This window comes from Diorhabda carinulata, chromosome 8 (genome assembly GCF_026250575.1).
Source record: "Diorhabda carinulata isolate Delta chromosome 8, icDioCari1.1, whole genome shotgun sequence".
Classification (NCBI taxonomy): Eukaryota; Metazoa; Arthropoda; class Insecta; order Coleoptera; family Chrysomelidae; genus Diorhabda; species Diorhabda carinulata.
Window position 1 is genome coordinate 10,745,555 of NC_079467.1, and position 19,416 is coordinate 10,764,970.

The 19,416-nt window shown below is 32.4% G+C and overlaps 1 protein-coding gene across 1 annotated transcript; it reads left to right on the forward strand.

Annotated features, from left to right (window-relative positions):
• Positions 1–339: 339 nt before the first annotated feature.
• LOC130897572 (uncharacterized) lies at positions 340–3,832 on the forward strand. Its single transcript, XM_057806506.1, has 4 exons — positions 340–446; positions 1,983–3,343; positions 3,402–3,562; positions 3,824–3,832. The coding sequence occupies exons 1-4, from the start codon at positions 340–342 to the stop codon at positions 3,830–3,832; spliced, it is 1,638 nt and encodes a 545-aa protein (XP_057662489.1).
• Positions 3,833–19,416: the final 15,584 nt, after the last annotated feature.

Sequence of the window (19,416 nt, forward strand, 5' to 3'; positions counted from 1 at the left end):
AAGAAGGACCCATCTTTCGAGGAGGTACAGTTTTTCCTCTAAACCTTAAACTGAACCTCGAAAATAACGAATTAACTTTTTTTACCATGAGTAACGTTTGAATAATTAACATTACTAATAATTCTAAGTAAAATATACATCTTTATACTCAGATTCATCATTATAGATTCAAATTTATAAATTGCCTTCACGTCAACAGTGACATTATAAACCGAATTACACAAATTCCTACGTTCAACAACGGCAAAAAAAGAAGTTACGCCAACAGGTGTCTCTAATAAATCGAATGTACAACGGCACAAAGAACAGTTATGCTATCTCTTAAAAATCGAAGGTAAAATGACAGAATGTACACTTACGTCGTTATTGCAAGAGGAAGTCCATCCAGGTTCTTGTCTGATGTTGCACTTACGTCACTGTGGCACAGAATACAACAACGCTCACGTGTATCAGGAACGCAACTGACCCATGTGGCGTTGTTCCATTGGAGGAAGGCTGATATTTCGACCGAGACGCAACTGTTACGTTTATCTTTCCCTGTGTACGGGATGTGTTTCTGACCTTGTCTTTGGAATTATTTGCATTTGACCCATTTTTGTATTTATGTCACTGTTCGTCAGGAACGGCGATATGATATTGAAACTGACAATTTGCGTATTTATATTAATTAATAGATCACCTATATCATCAACATCAAAATAAGAATAAAATCAAAATAGAAATTGGTTCTAATAAGAAAAATTATTTTTTTTTCAGTCCTTACATCTCAAATGGAGCAGTTTTAATCAATCAAATTATTTGTAGTTTTATTAGAATTTACAAATTTAAGCTATAAATTTTACTTAAATTATTTAGATCTTTTTTATCATTTATAGGTTTTTCGTTCTTATAAGTGTAAACGATTTCTAAAAATTCCCTTTTTCGTGTATTAGATTCCGTTTCAAGAATATATGAATTTTTATAAATGAATTTATGTTTTTTTGATATTTAATGGTTCGTTAACGCAGTTTTATTTTTTTTATCGTATTGATGACCTTTTAGTCTATTTTCTAAATGCTGAGAGGTCTGCCCTATGTAGACAGCGTCACAATTAGTACAAGGCCCTTGATATACAGGGTGATCCATTAAGAATGTCCAATCTCTGAACTGTAGATTCTAGACCTTAAAATATGATGATTCTGCTCAACATGCCTTATGCAAATATTGCTAGTTTCCGAGATACGGGGTGTGTTCAAAGTTTAAATTTAAATTTTTATTTTCGCAATAATTTTTTATGTTTTCACAATTTCTCTTTGAATATTGGCAATTTTACGTTTTTTTGGCATGAGAAGTCAAAATTTGCACTCTAATTTAACATTGCTAATAGAGGGCGCTAGTTACACTTGTTTGTGTTAATTAAATCAAAGTAAATTTTTTTTGGATTAAACTTACAACGAAAATAATAAAAAAGTATTAAAAAGCGTTAAATTCTAAAGTTACTCTACTTTGATTCGTGTAACTCAATCGGTTATTGAGTTATTTGCTTCTAAAAAGTTCAATAAATTTCAATTTTTCCATAAAAAAATGTTATTATTCCTTAAATATGTAACAAAAGCAAATTTGTGAACAAAAATAAAAAACTTCAAAGCAAATGCTCAAAATGCCCACCATTTACTTCAATACACTTTATGATCCGCTTTCGTAAAGATCTCTTAATATCAAAATCACATTCGTGAATTAAGCCGTGATTTAATTTTTCGTTTTCTTTACAAGTCGGCTTGTATCGCTATTAGACAGTTTGTGTAGAGTTTAATTTTTCGTTTTTTTAAGTAGGATTGGGTCTTGTCTTGTGTTTTAGACAGTTTGTATAGAAGCTGAAATTGGATAATAATAAGAATAAGTGGAACGTAAGAGACTAATCGTTGGAACGAGAAAAAAATCAGAGACTTAACTGGCACTGCTGTGTCTACGCTTATCAATAGTGATATTTTGCAAAAATACAGATATTATGTTGAGTCGATTGCTGAGATAATTCAGTTTTTAACAGTAAATGAACTAGCTCTTCGGGGCAATTATGACATTGAGCATGAACAAGAGCGAGGATTATTCTTAAATTTATTTAAATATACAATTAAAAAGGACGAAAAATTGGCCGAATGTCTTCCACATATTCCTCAAAATGCTAAGTATACATCTCCTGATATTCAAAATGAGATAATAGCTATTTTAGCTGAAATGGTACGTGAACAAGTTGTTGGTGATCTAAAAACTGCAGATGTACCATGGTTTACATTACTTGAAGATGGCACAAAAGATAAAAACAACAGAGAAAATGTATCAATTGGAGTAAGATATGTCAAAAATGGTAAAGTGTTTGAATCTTTACTAGGTATTTACACTACAGAAAAGTTAGATGCCAAAACTTTCACAAATATGACACTTAATATTCTTAATGATAATGGAATAGATACAAAACACCTTCTTAGCCAATGTTATGACGGTGCTAGTGTTATGAGCGGCCATAAGGGGGGAGTAGCTGCTTTAATCCAAAAATCATTAGGACGTTTTATTCCATACGTACATTGCTTTAACCATCGTCTCCATCTTGTAGTTGTGCGAACTATTTCAGAAATAGATTCAATTAAACACTTCTTTGACCAAACTGTTATGTTACATGAATTTTTTGGACATGGAAAAGTGGCTGCTATTTATCGGGGAAAGTCTATTGGTAGACTATTGGAGCAGCGCTGGTCTGGGCATATAGCAATTGTTAAAGTTATATTTTCAAACTACACTGAAATATTAAGATCATTGGATGAATTTAAAAATGATCGGTCATTTATCTGTTGGTCTGTGTATTTATCAGTCAAATCTGTTGGGATTAAATCAGTTATGTTGGAATACGACTTTAGATTCACCCTTGTTTTTATGAAGAAGTTACTTGGGCTCTTAGAACCTGCCGATTCAGCTTTACAAGCTCGTACAATTAGTCTAAAGGAAGCCAATGAAATTATTAAGTCAGTAAAAAATAAAATTCGAGATCTAAGAACAAATGAGACTTATCAAAGTTTAGCCAATGAAGCTTCACAACTTTTAAAGGATACGGAAGCAATACCAACTGAAAAGAGAGTACCAAAGTTAAGCGTAACTATGAAGGAATATCTGATAATGGAAAAACTGCCGTCTGAAATGTCTAATAAACCAAATGCCAGTAAAAGTGGCATTGAAGCCGAATTTTTTGAGTCCTTGGACCTTGTATTATCCCTATTAAACGAGAGGTTCTCTGACAATGATGAACTAATTACTGCAATAAGTAGCATTGAGCTTTTTGATCTGGAGAAAATCAAATATCTGGAAAAGTTGGGTAAGTGTCATTTTTTTTTGTAGCAATTCTTAAGTTATAGTGTTATACATTTTTTTAGGGATTTCACTACCAACTCTGGAGGAGTTGGCAGTAGTCAAGGATTACATGCACAAGAAACCAAAGTCAGATATTTTTGCTGAATTATATAAACAAAGGGAAGTATTTGAAAATACACACGCCCTGTTTGCGACAGTATATACCCTTGGGTGTAGTACTGCAGTAAATGAATCTTCGTTTTCAACATTAACTGCAATTAACAGACCACAGAGATATTCTATGAGTCAGCCTCGTATGGCCGATTTAATTTACTTGGCTTTTGAAAGTCGAAGAACAGAGTCCCTCGACATGGAGTCATTTTTAATAAAATTTAACAATCGTAAACAAAGAAAATTGCAACTTTTTTAGTTTTAATCATTTTAATTATCTGTCTAAAAATTTATTTTATTTGTATTTGTATTGTTTTTATGATTTTCTATGTAGATATTCTAACAATAAGTGTTAAATGTTATGAGTTTTAAAAGTGTTCTGTTATTTTTGTTTTTTATCAAAGCATATTTGTTCACATGTAAGTCAAAGAATAAAATATTTTTTTCATGTTTGGTTCTAAAGAACTTTTTAAATTTATAAATTTATTCTTATTTAATAGAACATGTTTAACACTCAATTTGGTTTTATTTCTTAGGGAAAAAACATATTTAATGGCGGTGTATGTTTCGTACGTAAATCGTCCCTTAAAATTAAAATATCAGTATATTTCAATGTGAAAATATGGGCCCTGGTAAAAAATCTAATAGCCCTGCTAAAATTTTGGTTCTGACTACGGCCCTGTATTGGGGTCATTGCTAATTCTTTGAATTACACTACTACGAATTAATTGAAGTCTACTTCCAAAATCAATAAGATGCTCGTTTTTTAATGGTTTGGCTCTGATCAACTCTTGCACAAGACAATTTAAATCCCTCCTATCAGCAAAACACTGTAATAAGGCCGTTTTTAATTTTGGCCAAGTATTTAATTCAACTCTGTTACCGACCATGAAGGCTGCTCTACCTTCTAATTTCTCTTGAATACATTCTATAATGTGTAAATTTAATTCTGCATCATTATAAATTCTATATGACTCTATTAAATGCTCACACCTTGTAATAAATTTATTCAAATATTCACTGTCACCGTTAAAAGGTTTAATATTTGATAATTTGGATTTGAAAAGATCCCAATTTATTGCAGGAGGAGCCATTTTGTTAGTACCAGTTAGTTCTACGTTATTTTCGACTAAAGAAATAGTATTGAACAATTGAACTATGTTATCGAGATTACTAGAGTTTAATTCACTCATAAATTGATAATTTCTTTTTTATTAATTATATACGTTTTTGAAACTTTAAAACTTAATAATCAATACTATCTTTCCGAAATCCAAAAAAGGTAGGAAAGGCAAGAAGAGGACAATAAAGCACTTACGTTTCTGAAGAACAGGCTTTTAAAATCTTCTCCCTCGATGATTCCCTGTTATCTCCAATGTTCACCACTAAAGGGCTATTGCACGATAATTGCTAGTCTAATATTGTTCATTGGATTCGCACTTAAAACGTTGAAACGTTTTAGTGATTTTTGATTTCCACGACTGCGCCAATTTTGGTTTTCTTAACGAAAAATTCGTTTTTAAAAAATATATTTATTCAAGCAATTACAAGTTTATTGTTAGAGATCTAAACAGAGAATGAATTATATTAAATGATATTACAAGAAAGTAAGATTTATCTACATATGTTGTTAAGTAACAATTTCTCAGAAAGTATAATGTTTCTGCTGCGCTTTTAAGTTTCCTTGATAAGCGGCGTATGTAACTAATACCTATTTTTTTAAAATTAATTGAGACGGATCTATTATTGTGTTATCACCACCACTATCAGATCATTATTCATGTTTTGAATCATCATCATCATCTTATTTTGTACGTTTACATTTATAAAATATTACAAAAAAAATTAAAATTTCAGTTTTTTGAATCAGAACTGTGATCGCGAAGAAACTTTCTCTTTGTCGAGTTAGGCCGATATATTTTTGTGACAATTGACCTCAATTGGCTTCAATGGATGTTAATCGACGATATCTGACAAAGTTAGATGCAAACTCACTCACATATATAACAAATGTTGAAATTCGACTTCAAATGCGGAAGATAGACTTTGAAAATTTTCAATCAACACAAAGTGACAATCGACCTCAAAGGGCTTCAATGGATGTTAATCGACGATATCTGAAAAAGTCAGATGCAAACTCATTCAAATATATAACGAATGTTGAAATTCGACTTCAAATGCGGAAGATAGACTTTGAAAATTTTCAATCAACACAAAGTGACAATCGACCTCAAAGGGCTTCAATGGATGTTAATCGACGATATCTGAAAAAGTCAGATGCAAACTCATTCAAATATATAACGAATGTTGAAATTCGACTTCAAATGCGGAAGATAGACTTTGAAAATTTTCAATCAACACAAAGTGACAATCGACCTCAAAGGGCTTCAATGAATGTTAATCGACGATATATGACAAAGTTAGATGCAAACTCACTCAAATATATGAGGAATGTTAAAATTCGACTTCAAATGAGGAAGATAGACTTTGAAAATTTTCAATCAACACAAAGTGACAATCGACCTCAATGGGCTTCAATGGATGTTAATCGACGATATCTGAAAAAGTTAGATGCAAACTCATTCAAATATATAAGAAATGTTGAAATTCGACTTCAAATGAGGAAGATAGACTTTGAAAATTTTCAATCAACACAAAGTGACAATCGACCTCAAAGGGCTTCAATGGATGTTAATCGACGATATCTGAAAAAGTCAGATGCAAACTCATTCAAATATATAACGAATGTTGAAATTCGACTTCAAATGCGGAAGATAGACTTTGAAAATTTTCAATCAACACAAAGTGACAATCGACCTCAAAGGGCTTCAATGAATGTTAATCGACGATATATGACAAAGTTAGATGCAAACTCACTCAAATATATGAGGAATGTTAAAATTCGACTTCAAATGAGGAAGATAGACTTTGAAAATTTTCAATCAACACAAAGTGACAATCGACCTCAATGGGCTTCAATGGATGTTAATCGACGATATCTGAAAAAGTTAGATGCAAACTCATTCAAATATATAAGAAATGTTGAAATTCGACTTCAAATGAGGAAGATAGACTTTGAAAATTTTCAATCAACACAAAGTGACAATCGACCTCAAAGGGCTTCAATGAATGTTAATCGACGATATATGACAAAGTTAGATGCAAACTCACTCAAATATATAAGAAATGTTGAAATTCGACTTCAAATTAGGAAGATAGACTTTGAAAATTTTCAATCAACACAAAAGTGTCAATCGACCTCAATGGGCTTCAATGAATGTTAATCGACGATATCTGACAAAGTTAGATGCAAACTCATGCAGATATATAACAATTGATGAAATTCGACTTCAAATGAGGAAGATGGACTTTGAAAATTTTCAATCAACACAAAGTGACAATCGACCTCAAAGGGCTTCAATGAATGTTAATCGACGATATCCGACAAAATCAGATGCAAACTCATTCAAATATATAAGAAATGTTGAAATTCGACTTCAAATTAGGAAGATAGACTTTGAAAATTTTCAATCAACACAAAGTGACAATCGACCTCAAAGGGCTTCAATGAATGTTAATCGACGATATATGACAAAGTTAGATGCAAACTCACTCAAATATATAAGAAATGTTGAAATTCGACTTCAAATTAGGAAGATAGACTTTGAAAATTTTCAATCAACACAAAAGTGTCAATCGACCTCAATGGGCTTCAATGAATGTTAATCGACGATATCTGACAAAGTTAGATGCAAACTCATGCAGATATATAACAATTGATGAAATTCGACTTCAAATGAGGAAGATGGACTTTGAAGATTTTCAATCAACACAAAGTGACAATCGACATCAATGGGCTTCAATGGATGTTAATCGACGATATCTGACGAAGTTAGAGGCAAACTCACTCAAATATATAAGAACTGTTGAAATTCGACTTCAAATTAGGAAGATAGACTTTGAAAATTTTCAATCAACACAAAAGTGTCAATCGACCTCAATGGGCTTCAATGAATGTTACTCGACGATATCTGACAAAGTTAGATGCAAACTCATGCAGATATATAAAAATTGATGAAATTCGACTTCAAATGAGGAAGATGGACTTTGAAAATTTTCAATCAACACAAAGTGACAATCGACCTCAAAGGGCTTCAATGGATGTTAATCGACGATATCTGAAAAAGTCAGATGCAAACTCATTCAAATATATAACGAATGTTGAAATTCGACTTCAAATGCGGAAGATAGACTTTGAAAATTTTCAATCAACACAAAGTGACAATCGACCTCAAAGGGCTTCAATGAATGTTAATCGACGATATATGACAAAGTTAGATGCAAACTCACTCAAATATATGAGGAATGTTAAAATTCGACTTCAAATGGGGAAGATAGACTTTGAAAATTTTCAATCAACACAAAGTGACAATCGACCTCAATGGGCTTCAATGGATGTTAATCGACGATATATGAAAAAGTTAGATGCAAACTCATTCAAATATATAAGAAATGTTGAAATTCGACTTCAAATGAGGAAGATAGACTTTAAAAATTTTCAATCAACACAAAGTGACAATCGACCTCAAAGGGCTCCAATGAATGTTAATCGACGATATCCGACAAAGTCAGATGCAAACTCATTCAAATATATAAGAAATGTTGAAATTCGACTTCAAATTAGGAAGATAGACTTTGAAAATTTTCAATCAACACAAAGTGACAATCGACCTCAAAGGGCTTCAATGAATGTTAATCGACGATATATGACAAAGTTAGATGCAAACTCACTCAAATATATAAGAAATGTTGAAATTCGACTTCAAATTAGGAAGATAGACTTTGAAAATTTTCAATCAACACAAAAGTGTCAATCGACCTCAATGGGCTTCAATGAATGTTAATCGACGATATCTGACAAAGTTAGATGCAAACTCATGCAGATATATAACAATTGATGAAATTCGACTTCAAATGAGGAAGATGGACTTTGAAAATTTTCAATCAACACAAAGTGACAATCGACTTCAATGGGCTTCAATGGATGTTAATCGACGATATCTGACGAAGTTAGAGGCAAACTCACTCAAATATATAAGAATTGTTGAAATTCGACTTCAAATGAGGAAGATAGACTTTGAAAATTTTCAATCAACACAAAAGTGTCAATCGACCTCAATGGGCTTCAATGAATGTTAATCGACGATATCTGACAAAGTTAGATGCAAACTCATGCAGATATATAACAATTGATGAAATTCGACTTCAAATGAGGAAGATGGACTTTGAAAATTTTCAATCAACACAAAGTGACAATCGACTTCAATGGGCTTCAATGGATGTTAATCGACGATATCTGACGAAGTTAGAGGCAAACTCACTCAAATATATAAGAATTGTTGAAATTCGACTTCAAATGAGGAAGATAGACTTTGAAAATTTTCAATCAACACAAAGTGACAATCGACTTCAATGGGCTTCAATGGATGTTAATCGACGATATCTGACAAAGTTTGATGCAAACTCACTCAAATATATAAGAAGTGTTGAAATTCGACTTCAAATTAGGAAGATAGACTTTGAAAATTTTCAATCAACACAAAGTGAAAATCGACTTCAATGGGCTTCAATGGACGATATCTGACAAAGTTAGATGCAAACTCATATATAAGAAGTGTTGAAGTTCGACTTCAAATGAGGAAGATAGACTTTGAAAATTTTCAATCAACACAAAGTGACAATCTTCTTCAATAGGCTTCAATGGATGTTAATCGACGATATCTGACAAAGTTAGATGCAAACTCATGCAGATATTTAACAATTGATGAAATTCGACTTCAAATGAGGAAGATGGACTTTGAAAATTTTCAATCAACACAAAGTGACAATCGACTTCAATGGGCTTCAATGGATGTTAATCGACGATATCTGACGAAGTTAGAGGCAAACTCACTCAAATATATAAGAATTGTTGAAATTCGACTTCAAATGAGGAAGATAGACTTTGAAAATTTTCAATCAACACAAAGTGACAATCGACTTTAATGGGCTTCAATGGATGTTAATCGACGATATCTGACAAAGTTTGATGCAAACTCACTCAAATATATAAGAAGTGTTGAAATTCGACTTCAAATTAGGAAGATAGACTTTGAAAATTTTCAATCAACACAAAGTGAAAATCGACTTCAATGGGCTTCAATGGACGATATCTGACAAAGTTAGATGCAAACTCATATATAAGAAGTGTTGAAGTTCGACTTCAAATGAGGAAGATAGACTTTGAAAATTTTCAATCAACACAAAGTGACAATCTTCTTCAATAGGCTTCAATGGATGTTAATCGACGATATCTGACAAAGTTAGATGCAAACTCATGCAGATATATAACAATTGATGAAATTCGACTTCAAATGAGGAAGATGGACTTTGAAAATTTTCAATCAACACAAAGTGACAATCGACCTCAAAGGGCTTCAATGGATGTTAATCGACGATATCTGACAAAGTCAGATGCAAACTCATTCAAATATATAAGAAATGTTGAAATTCGACTTCAAATTAGGAAGATAGACTTTGAAAATTTTCAATCAACACAAAGTGACAATCGACCTCAATGGGCTTCAATGAATGTTAATCGACGATATCTGACAAAGTTAGATGCAAACTCATGCAGATATATAACAATTGATGAAATTCGACTTCAAATGAGGACGATGGACTTTGAAAATTTTCAATCAACACAAAGTGACAATCGACTTCAATGGGCTTCAATGGATGTTAATCGACGATATCTGACGAAGTTAGAGGCAAACTCACTCAAATATATAAGAATTGTTGAAATTCGACTTCAAATGAGGAAGATAGACTTTGAAAATTTTCAATCAACACAAAGTGACAATCGACTTCAATGGGCTTCAATGGATGTTAATCGACGATATATGAAAAAGTTAGATGCAAACTCATTCAAATATATAAGAAATGTTGAAATTCGACTTCAAATGAGGAAGATAGACTTTAAAAATTTTCAATCAACACAAAGTGACAATCGACCTCAAAGGGCTCCAATGAATGTTAATCGACGATATCCGACAAAGTCAGATGCAAACTCATTCAAATATATAAGAAATGTTGAAATTCGACTTCAAATTAGGAAGATAGACTTTGAAAATTTTCAATCAACACAAAGTGACAATCGACCTCAAAGGGCTTCAATGAATGTTAATCGACGATATATGACAAAGTTAGATGCAAACTCACTCAAATATATAAGAAATGTTGAAATTCGACTTCAAATTAGGAAGATAGACTTTGAAAATTTTCAATCAACACAAAAGTGTCAATCGACCTCAATGGGCTTCAATGAATGTTAATCGACGATATCTGACAAAGTTAGATGCAAACTCATGCAGATATATAACAATTGATGAAATTCGACTTCAAATGAGGAAGATGGACTTTGAAAATTTTCAATCAACACAAAGTGACAATCGACTTCAATGGGCTTCAATGGATGTTAATCGACGATATCTGACGAAGTTAGAGGCAAATTCACTCAAATATATAAGAATTGTTGAAATTCGACTTCAAATGAGGAAGATAGACTTTGAAAATTTTCAATCAACACAAAAGTGTCAATCGACCTCAATGGGCTTCAATGAATGTTAATCGACGATATCTGACAAAGTTAGATGCAAACTCATGCAGATATATAACAATTGATGAAATTCGACTTCAAATGAGGAAGATGGACTTTGAAAATTTTCAATCAACACAAAGTGACAATCGACTTCAATGGGCTTCAATGGATGTTAATCGACGATATCTGACGAAGTTAGAGGCAAACTCACTCAAATATATAAGAATTGTTGAAATTCGACTTCAAATGAGGAAGATAGACTTTGAAAATTTTCAATCAACACAAAGTGACAATCGACTTCAATGGGCTTCAATGGATGTTAATCGACGATATCTGACAAAGTTTGATGCAAACTCACTCAAATATATAAGAAGTGTTGAAATTCGACTTCAAATTAGGAAGATAGACTTTGAAAATTTTCAATCAACACAAAGTGAAAATCGACTTCAATGGGCTTCAATGGACGATATCTGACAAAGTTAGATGCAAACTCATATATAAGAAGTGTTGAAGTTCGACTTCAAATGAGGAAGATAGACTTTGAAAATTTTCAATCAACACAAAGTGACAATCTTCTTCAATAGGCTTCAATGGATGTTAATCGACGATATCTGACAAAGTTAGATGCAAACTCATGCAGATATTTAACAATTGATGAAATTCGACTTCAAATGAGGACGATGGACTTTGAAAATTTTCAATCAACACAAAGTGACAATCGACTTCAATGGGCTTCAATGGATGTTAATCGACGATATCTGACGAAGTTAGAGGCAAACTCACTCAAATATATAAGAATTGTTGAAATTCGACTTCAAATGAGGAAGATAGACTTTGAAAATTTTCAATCAACACAAAGTGACAATCGACTTCAATGGGCTTCAATGGATGTTAATCGACGATATCTGACAAAGTTAGATGCAAACTCACTCAAATATATAAGAAGTGTTGAAATTCGACTTCAAATTAGGAAGATAGACTTTGAAAATTTTCAATCAACACAAAGTGAAAATCGACTTCAATGGGCTTCAATGGACGATATCTGACAAAGTTAGATGCAAACTCACTCAAATATATAGGAATTGTTGAAATTCGACTTCAAATGAGGAAGATAGACTTTGAAAATTTTCAATCAACACAAAGTGACAATCGACTTCAATGGGCTTCAATGGATGTTAATCGACGATATCTGACAAAGTTAGATGCAAACTCACTCAAATATATAAGAAATGTTGAAATTCGACTTCAAATTAGGAAGATAGACTTTGAAAATTTTCAATCAACACAAAAGTGTCAATCGACCTCAATGGGCTTCAATGAATGTTAATCGACGATATCTGACAAAGTTAGATGCAAACTCATGCAGATATATAACAATTGATGAAATTCGACTTCAAATGAGGAAGATGGACTTTGAAAATTTTCAATCAACACAAAGTGACAATCGACTTCAATGGGCTTCAATGGACGATATCTGACAAAGTTAGATGCAAACTCACTCAAATATATAGGAATTGTTGAAATTCGACTTCAAATGAGGAAGATAGACTTTGAAAATTTTCAATCAACACAAAGTGACAATCGACTTCAATGGGCTTCAATGGATGTTAATCGACGATATCTGACGAAGTTAGAGGCAAACTCACTCAAATATATAAGAATTGTTGAAATTCGACTTCAAATGAGGAAGATAGACTTTGAAAATTTTCAATCAACACAAAGTGACAATCGACTTCAATGGGCTTCAATGGATGTTAATCGACGATATCTGACAAAGTTTGATGCAAACTCACTTAAATATATAAGAAGTGTTGAAATTCGACTTCAAATTAGGAAGATAGACTTTGAAAATTTTCAATCAACACAAAGTGAAAATCGACTTCAATGGGCTTCAATGGACGATATCTGACAAAGTTAGATGCAACCTCATATATAAGGAGTGTTGAAGTTCGACTTCAAATGAGGAAGATAGACTTTGAAAATTTTCAATCAACACAAAGTGACAATCTTCTTCAATAGGCTTCAATGGATGTTAATCGACGATATCTGACAAAGTTAGATGCAAACTCATGCAGATATATAACAATAGATGAAATTCGACTTCAAATGAGGAAGATGGACTTTGAAAATTTTCAATCAACACAAAGTGACAATCGACTTCAATGGGCTTCAATGGATGTTAATCGACGATATCTGACGAAGTTAGAGGCAAACTCACTCAAATATATAAGAATTGTTGAAATTCGACTTCAAATGAGGAAGATAGACTTTGAAAATTTTCAATCAACACAAAGTGACAATCGACTTCAATGGGCTTCAATGGATGTTAATCGACGATATCTGACAAAGTTTGATGCAAACTCACTTAAATATATAAGAAGTGTTGAAATTCGACTTCAAATTAGGAAGATAGACTTTGAAAATTTTCAATCAACACAAAGTGAAAATCGACTTCAATGGGCTTCAATGGACGATATCTGACAAAGTTAGATGCAACCTCATATATAAGGAGTGTTGAAGTTCGACTTCAAATGAGGAAGATAGACTTTGAAAATTTTCAATCAACACAAAGTGACAATCTTCTTCAATAGGCTTCAATGGATGTTAATCGACGATATCTGACAAAGTTAGATGCAAACTCATGCAGATATATAACAATAGATGAAATTCGACTTCAAATGAGGAAGATGGACTTTGAAAATTTTCAATCAACACAAAGTGACAATCGACCTCAATGGGCTTCAATGAATGTTAATCGACGATATCTGACAAAGTTAGATGCAAACTAATGCAGATATATAACAATTGATGAAATTCGACTTCAAATGAGGAAGATGGACTTTGAAAATTTTCAATCAACACAAAGTGACAATCGACTTCAATGGGCTTCAATGGATGTTAATCGACGATATCTGACGAAGTTAGAGGCAAACTCACTCAAATATATAAGAATTGTTGAAATTCGACTTCAAATGAGGAAGATAGACTTTGAAAATTTTCAATCAACACGAAAGTGTCAATCGACCTCAATGGGCTTCAATGAATGTTAATCGACGATATCTGACAAAGTTAGATGCAAACTCATGCAGATATATAACAATTGATGAAATTCGACTTCAAATGAGGAAGATGGACTTTGAAAATTTTCAATCAACACAAAGTGACAATCGACTTCAATGGGCTTCAATGGATGTTAATCGACGATATCTGACGAAGTTAGAGGCAAACTCACTCAAATATATAAGAATTGTTGAAATTCGACTTCAAATGAGGAAGATAGACTTTGAAAATTTTCAATCAACACAAAGTGACAATCGACTTCAATGGGCTTCAATGGATGTTAATCGACGATATCTGACAAAGTTTGATGCAAACTCACTCAAATATATAAGAAGTGTTGAAATTCGACTTCAAATTAGGAAGATAGACTTTGAAAATTTTCAATCAACACAAAGTGAAAATCGACTTCAATGGGCTTCAATGGACGATATCTGACAAAGTTAGATGCAAACTCATATATAAGAAGTGTTGAAGTTCGACTTCAAATGAGGAAGATATACTTTGAAAATTTTCAATCAACACAAAGTGACAATCTTCTTCAATAGGCTTCAATGGATGTTAATCGACGATATCTGACAAAGTTAGATGCAAACTCATGCAGATATATAACAATTGATAAATTCGACTTCAAATGAGGAAGATGGACTTTGAAAATTTTCAATCAACACAAAGTGACAATCGACCTCAAAGGGCTTCAATGGATGTTAATCGACGATATCTGACAAAGTCAGATGCAAACTCATTCAAATATATAAGAAATGTTGAAATTCGACTTCAAATTAGGAAGATAGACTTTGAAAATTTTCAATCAACACAAAGTGACAATCGACCTCAAAGGGCTTCAATGAATGTTAATCGACGATATATGACAAAGTTAGATGCAAACTCACTCAAACATATGAGGAATGTTAAAATTCGACTTCAAATGAGGAAGATAGACTTTGAAAATTTTCAATCAACACAAAGTGACAATCGACCTCAATGGGCTTCAATGAATGTTAATCGACGATATCTGACAAAGTTAGATGCAAACTCATGCAGATATATAACAATTGATGAAATTCAACTTCAAATGAGGAAGATGGACTTTGAAAATTTTCAATCAACACAAAGTGACAATCGACCTCAAAGGGCTTCAATGGATGTTAATCGACGATATCTGACAAAGTCAGATGCAAACTCATTCAAATATATAAGAAATGTTGAAATTCGACTTCAAATTAGGAAGATAGACTTTGAAAATTTTCAATCAACACAAAGTGACAATCGACCTCAAAGGGCTTCAATGAATGTTAATCGACGATATATGACAAACTTAGATGCAAACTCACTCAAATATATGAGGAATGTTAAAATTCGACTTCAAATGAGGAAGATAGACTTTGAAAATTTTCAATCAACACAAAGTGACAATCGACCTCAATGGGCTTCAATGAATGTTAATCGACGATATCTGACAAAGTTAGATGCAAACTCATGCAGATATATAACAATTGATGAAATTCGACTTCAAATGAGGACGATGGACTTTGAAAATTTTCAATCAACACAAAGTGACAATCGACTTCAATGGGCTTCAATGGATGTTAATCGACGATATCTGACGAAGTTAGAGGCAAACTCACTCAAATATATAAGAATTGTTGAAATTCGACTTCAAATGAGGAAGATAGACTTTGAAAATTTTCAATCAACACAAAGTGACAATCGACTTCAATGGGCTTCAATGGATGTTAATCGACGATATCTGACAAAGTTAGATGCAAACTCATGCAGATATATAACAATTGATGAGATTCGACTTCAAATTAGGAAGATAGTCTTAAAAAATTATCAATCAGCACAAAGTGACAATCGACCTATACTGGTATTAATTTGTTGTAAATCGACGATATCTGACCAAGTTAGATGCAAACTCACTCCAATTTATGAGAATTGATGAGATTCGACTTCAATTAGGAAGATAGTCTTAGAAAATTATCAATCAGCACAAAGTGACAATCGACCTGAATGGGCTTTAATGGATGTTAATCGACGATATCTGACAAAGTTAGATGCAAACTCACCTAGTTATATAAGAATTGATGAGTTTCGACTTCAAATTAGGAAGATAGTCTTAGAAAATTTTCAATCAACACAAAGTGACAATCGACTTCAATGGGCTTCAATGGACGATATCTGACAAAGTTAGATGCAAACTCACTCAAATATATAAAATTGATGAAATTCGACTTCAAATGAGGAAGACAGACTTTGAAAATTTTCAATCAACACAAAGTGACAATCGACTTCAATGGGCTTCAATGGATGTTAATCGACGATATCTGACAAAGTTTGATGCAAACTCACTCAAATGTATAAGAAGTGTTGAAATTCGACTTCAAATTAGGAAGATAGACTTTGAAAATTTTCAATCCACACAAAGTGAAAATCGACTTCAATGGGCTTCAATGGACGATATCTGACAAAGTTAGATGCAAACTAACTCAAATATATAAGAATTGTTGAAATTCGACTTCAAATGAGGAAGATAGACTTTGAAAATTTTCAATCAACACAAAATGACAATCGACTTCAATGGGCTTCAATGGATGTTAATCGACGATATCTGACAAAGTTAGATGCAAACTCATGCAGATATATAACAATTGATGAAATTCGACTTCAAATGAGGAAGATAGACTTTGAAAATTTTCAATCAACACAAAGTGACAATCGACCTCAAAGGGCTTCAATGGATGTTAATCGACGATATCTGACAAAGTCAGATGCAAACTCATTCAAATATATAAGAAATGTTGAAATTCGACTTCAAATTAGGAAGATAGACTTTGAAAATTTTCAATCAACACAAAGTGACAATCGACCTCAAAGGGCTTCAATGAATGTTAATCGACGATATATGACAAAGTTAGATGCAAACTCACTCAAATATATAAGAAGTGTTGAAATTCGACTTCAAATTAGGAAGATAGACTTTGAAAATTTTTAATCAACACAAAGTGAAAATCGACTTCAATGGGCTTCAATGGATGTTAATCGACGATATCTGACAAAGTTAGATGCAAACTCACTCAAATATATAAGAAGTGTTGAAATTCGACTTCAAATTAGGAAGATAGACTTTGAAAATTTTCAATCAACACAAAGTGAAAATCGACTTCAATGGGCTTCAATGGACGATATCTGACAAAGTTAGATGCAAACTCACTCAAATATATAAGAATTGTTGAAATTCGACTTCAAATGAGGAAGATAGACTTTGAAAATTTTCAATCAACACAAAGTGACAATCGACTTCAATGGGCTTCAATGGATGATATCTGACAAAGTTAGATGCAAACTCACTCAAATATATAAAATTGATGAAATTCGACTTCAAATGAGGAAGATAGACTTTGAAAATTTTCAATCAACACAAAGTGACAATCGACTTCAATGGGCTTCAATGGATGTTAATCGACGATATCTGACAAAGTTTGATGCAAACTCACTCAAATGTATAAGAAGTGTTGAAATTCGACTTCAAATTAGGAAGATAGACTTTGAAAATTTTCAATCAACACAAAGTGAAAATCGACTTCAATGGGCTTCAATGGACGATATCTGACAAAGTTAGATGCAAACTAACTCAAATATATAAGAAATGTTGAAATTCGACTTCAAATTAGGAAGATTGAGTTTGAAAATTTTCAATCAACACAAAGTGACAATCGACCTCAAAGGGCTTCAATGAATGTAAGTCTACGATATCTGACAAAGTTAGATGCAAACTCACTCAAATATATAACGAATGTTGAAATTCGACTTCAAATGCGGAAGAGAGACTTTGAAAATTTTCAATCAACACAAAGTGACAATCGACCTCAAAGGGCTTCAATGAATGTTAATCGACGATATATGACAAAGTTAGATGCAAACTCACTCAAATATATAAGAAATGTTGAAATTCGACTTCAAATAAGGAAGATAGTCTTTAAAAATTTTCAATCAACACAAAATGTTAATCGACCTAAACTGGTATCAATTTGTTGTAAATCGACGATATCTGACGAAGTTAGAGGCAAACTCACTCAAATATATAAGAATTGTTGAAATTCGACTTCAAATGAGGAAGATAGACTTTGAAAATTTTCAATCAACACAAAGTGACAATCGACTTCAATGGGCTTCAATGGATGTTAATCGACGATATCTGACAAAGTTAGATGCAAACTCACTCAAATATATAAAATTGATGAAATTCGACTTCAAATGAGGAAGATAGACTTTGAAAATTTTCAATCAACACAAAGTGACAATCGACTTCAATGGGCTTCAATGGATGTTAATCGACGATATCTGACAAAGTTTGATGCAAACTCACTCAAATGTATAAGAAGTGTTGAAATTCGACTTCAAATTAGGAAGATAGTCTTTGAAAATTTTCAATCAACACAAAGTGAAAATCGACTTCAATGGGCTTCAATGAACGATATCTGACAAAGTTAGATGCAAACTAACTCAAATATATAAGAAATGTTGAAATTCGACTTCAAATTAGGAAGATTGAGTTTGAAAATTTTCAATCAACACAAAGTGACAATCGACCTCAAAGGGCTTCAATGAATGTGAGTCGACGATATCTGACAAAGTTAGATGCAAACTCACTCAAATATATAACGAATGTTGAAATTCGACTTCAAATGCGGAAGATAGACTTTGAAAATTTTCAATCAACACAAAGTGACAATCGACCTCAAAGGGCTTCAATGAATGTTAATCGACGATATATGACAAAGTTAGATGCAAACTCACTCAAATATATAAGAGATGTTGAAATTCGACTTCAAATAAGGAAGATAGTCTTTAAAAATTTTCAATCAACACAAAATGTTAATCGACCTAAACTGGTATCAATTTGTTGTAAATCGACGATATCTGACCAAGTTAGATGCAAACTCACTCAAATATATGGGAATTGATGAGATTCGACTTCAAATTAGGAAGATAGTCTTTGAAAATTTTCAATCAACACAAAGTGACAATCGACTTCAATGGGCTTCAATGGATGTTAATCGACGATATCTGACAAAGTTAGATGCAAACTCACTCAAATATATAAGAATTGTTGAAATTCGACTTCAAATGAGGAAGATAGACTTTGAAAATTTTCAATCAACACAAAGTGACAATCGACTTTAATGGGCTTCAATGGATGTTAATCGACGATATCTGACAAAGTTAGA

Excerpts from the sequence above, each read along its gene's own strand:
- LOC130897572 (XM_057806506.1), top strand. The coding sequence starts at position 340 with ATGACAGAATGTACACTTACGTCGTTATTGCAAGAGGAAGTCCATCCA. Across the intron at positions 447-1,982 it reads GAATACAACAACGCTCACGT|ATATTATGTTGAGTCGATTG; the intron begins GTATCAGGAACG and ends GCAAAAATACAG. Across the intron at positions 3,344-3,401 it reads CAAATATCTGGAAAAGTTGG|GGATTTCACTACCAACTCTG; the intron begins GTAAGTGTCATT and ends ACATTTTTTTAG.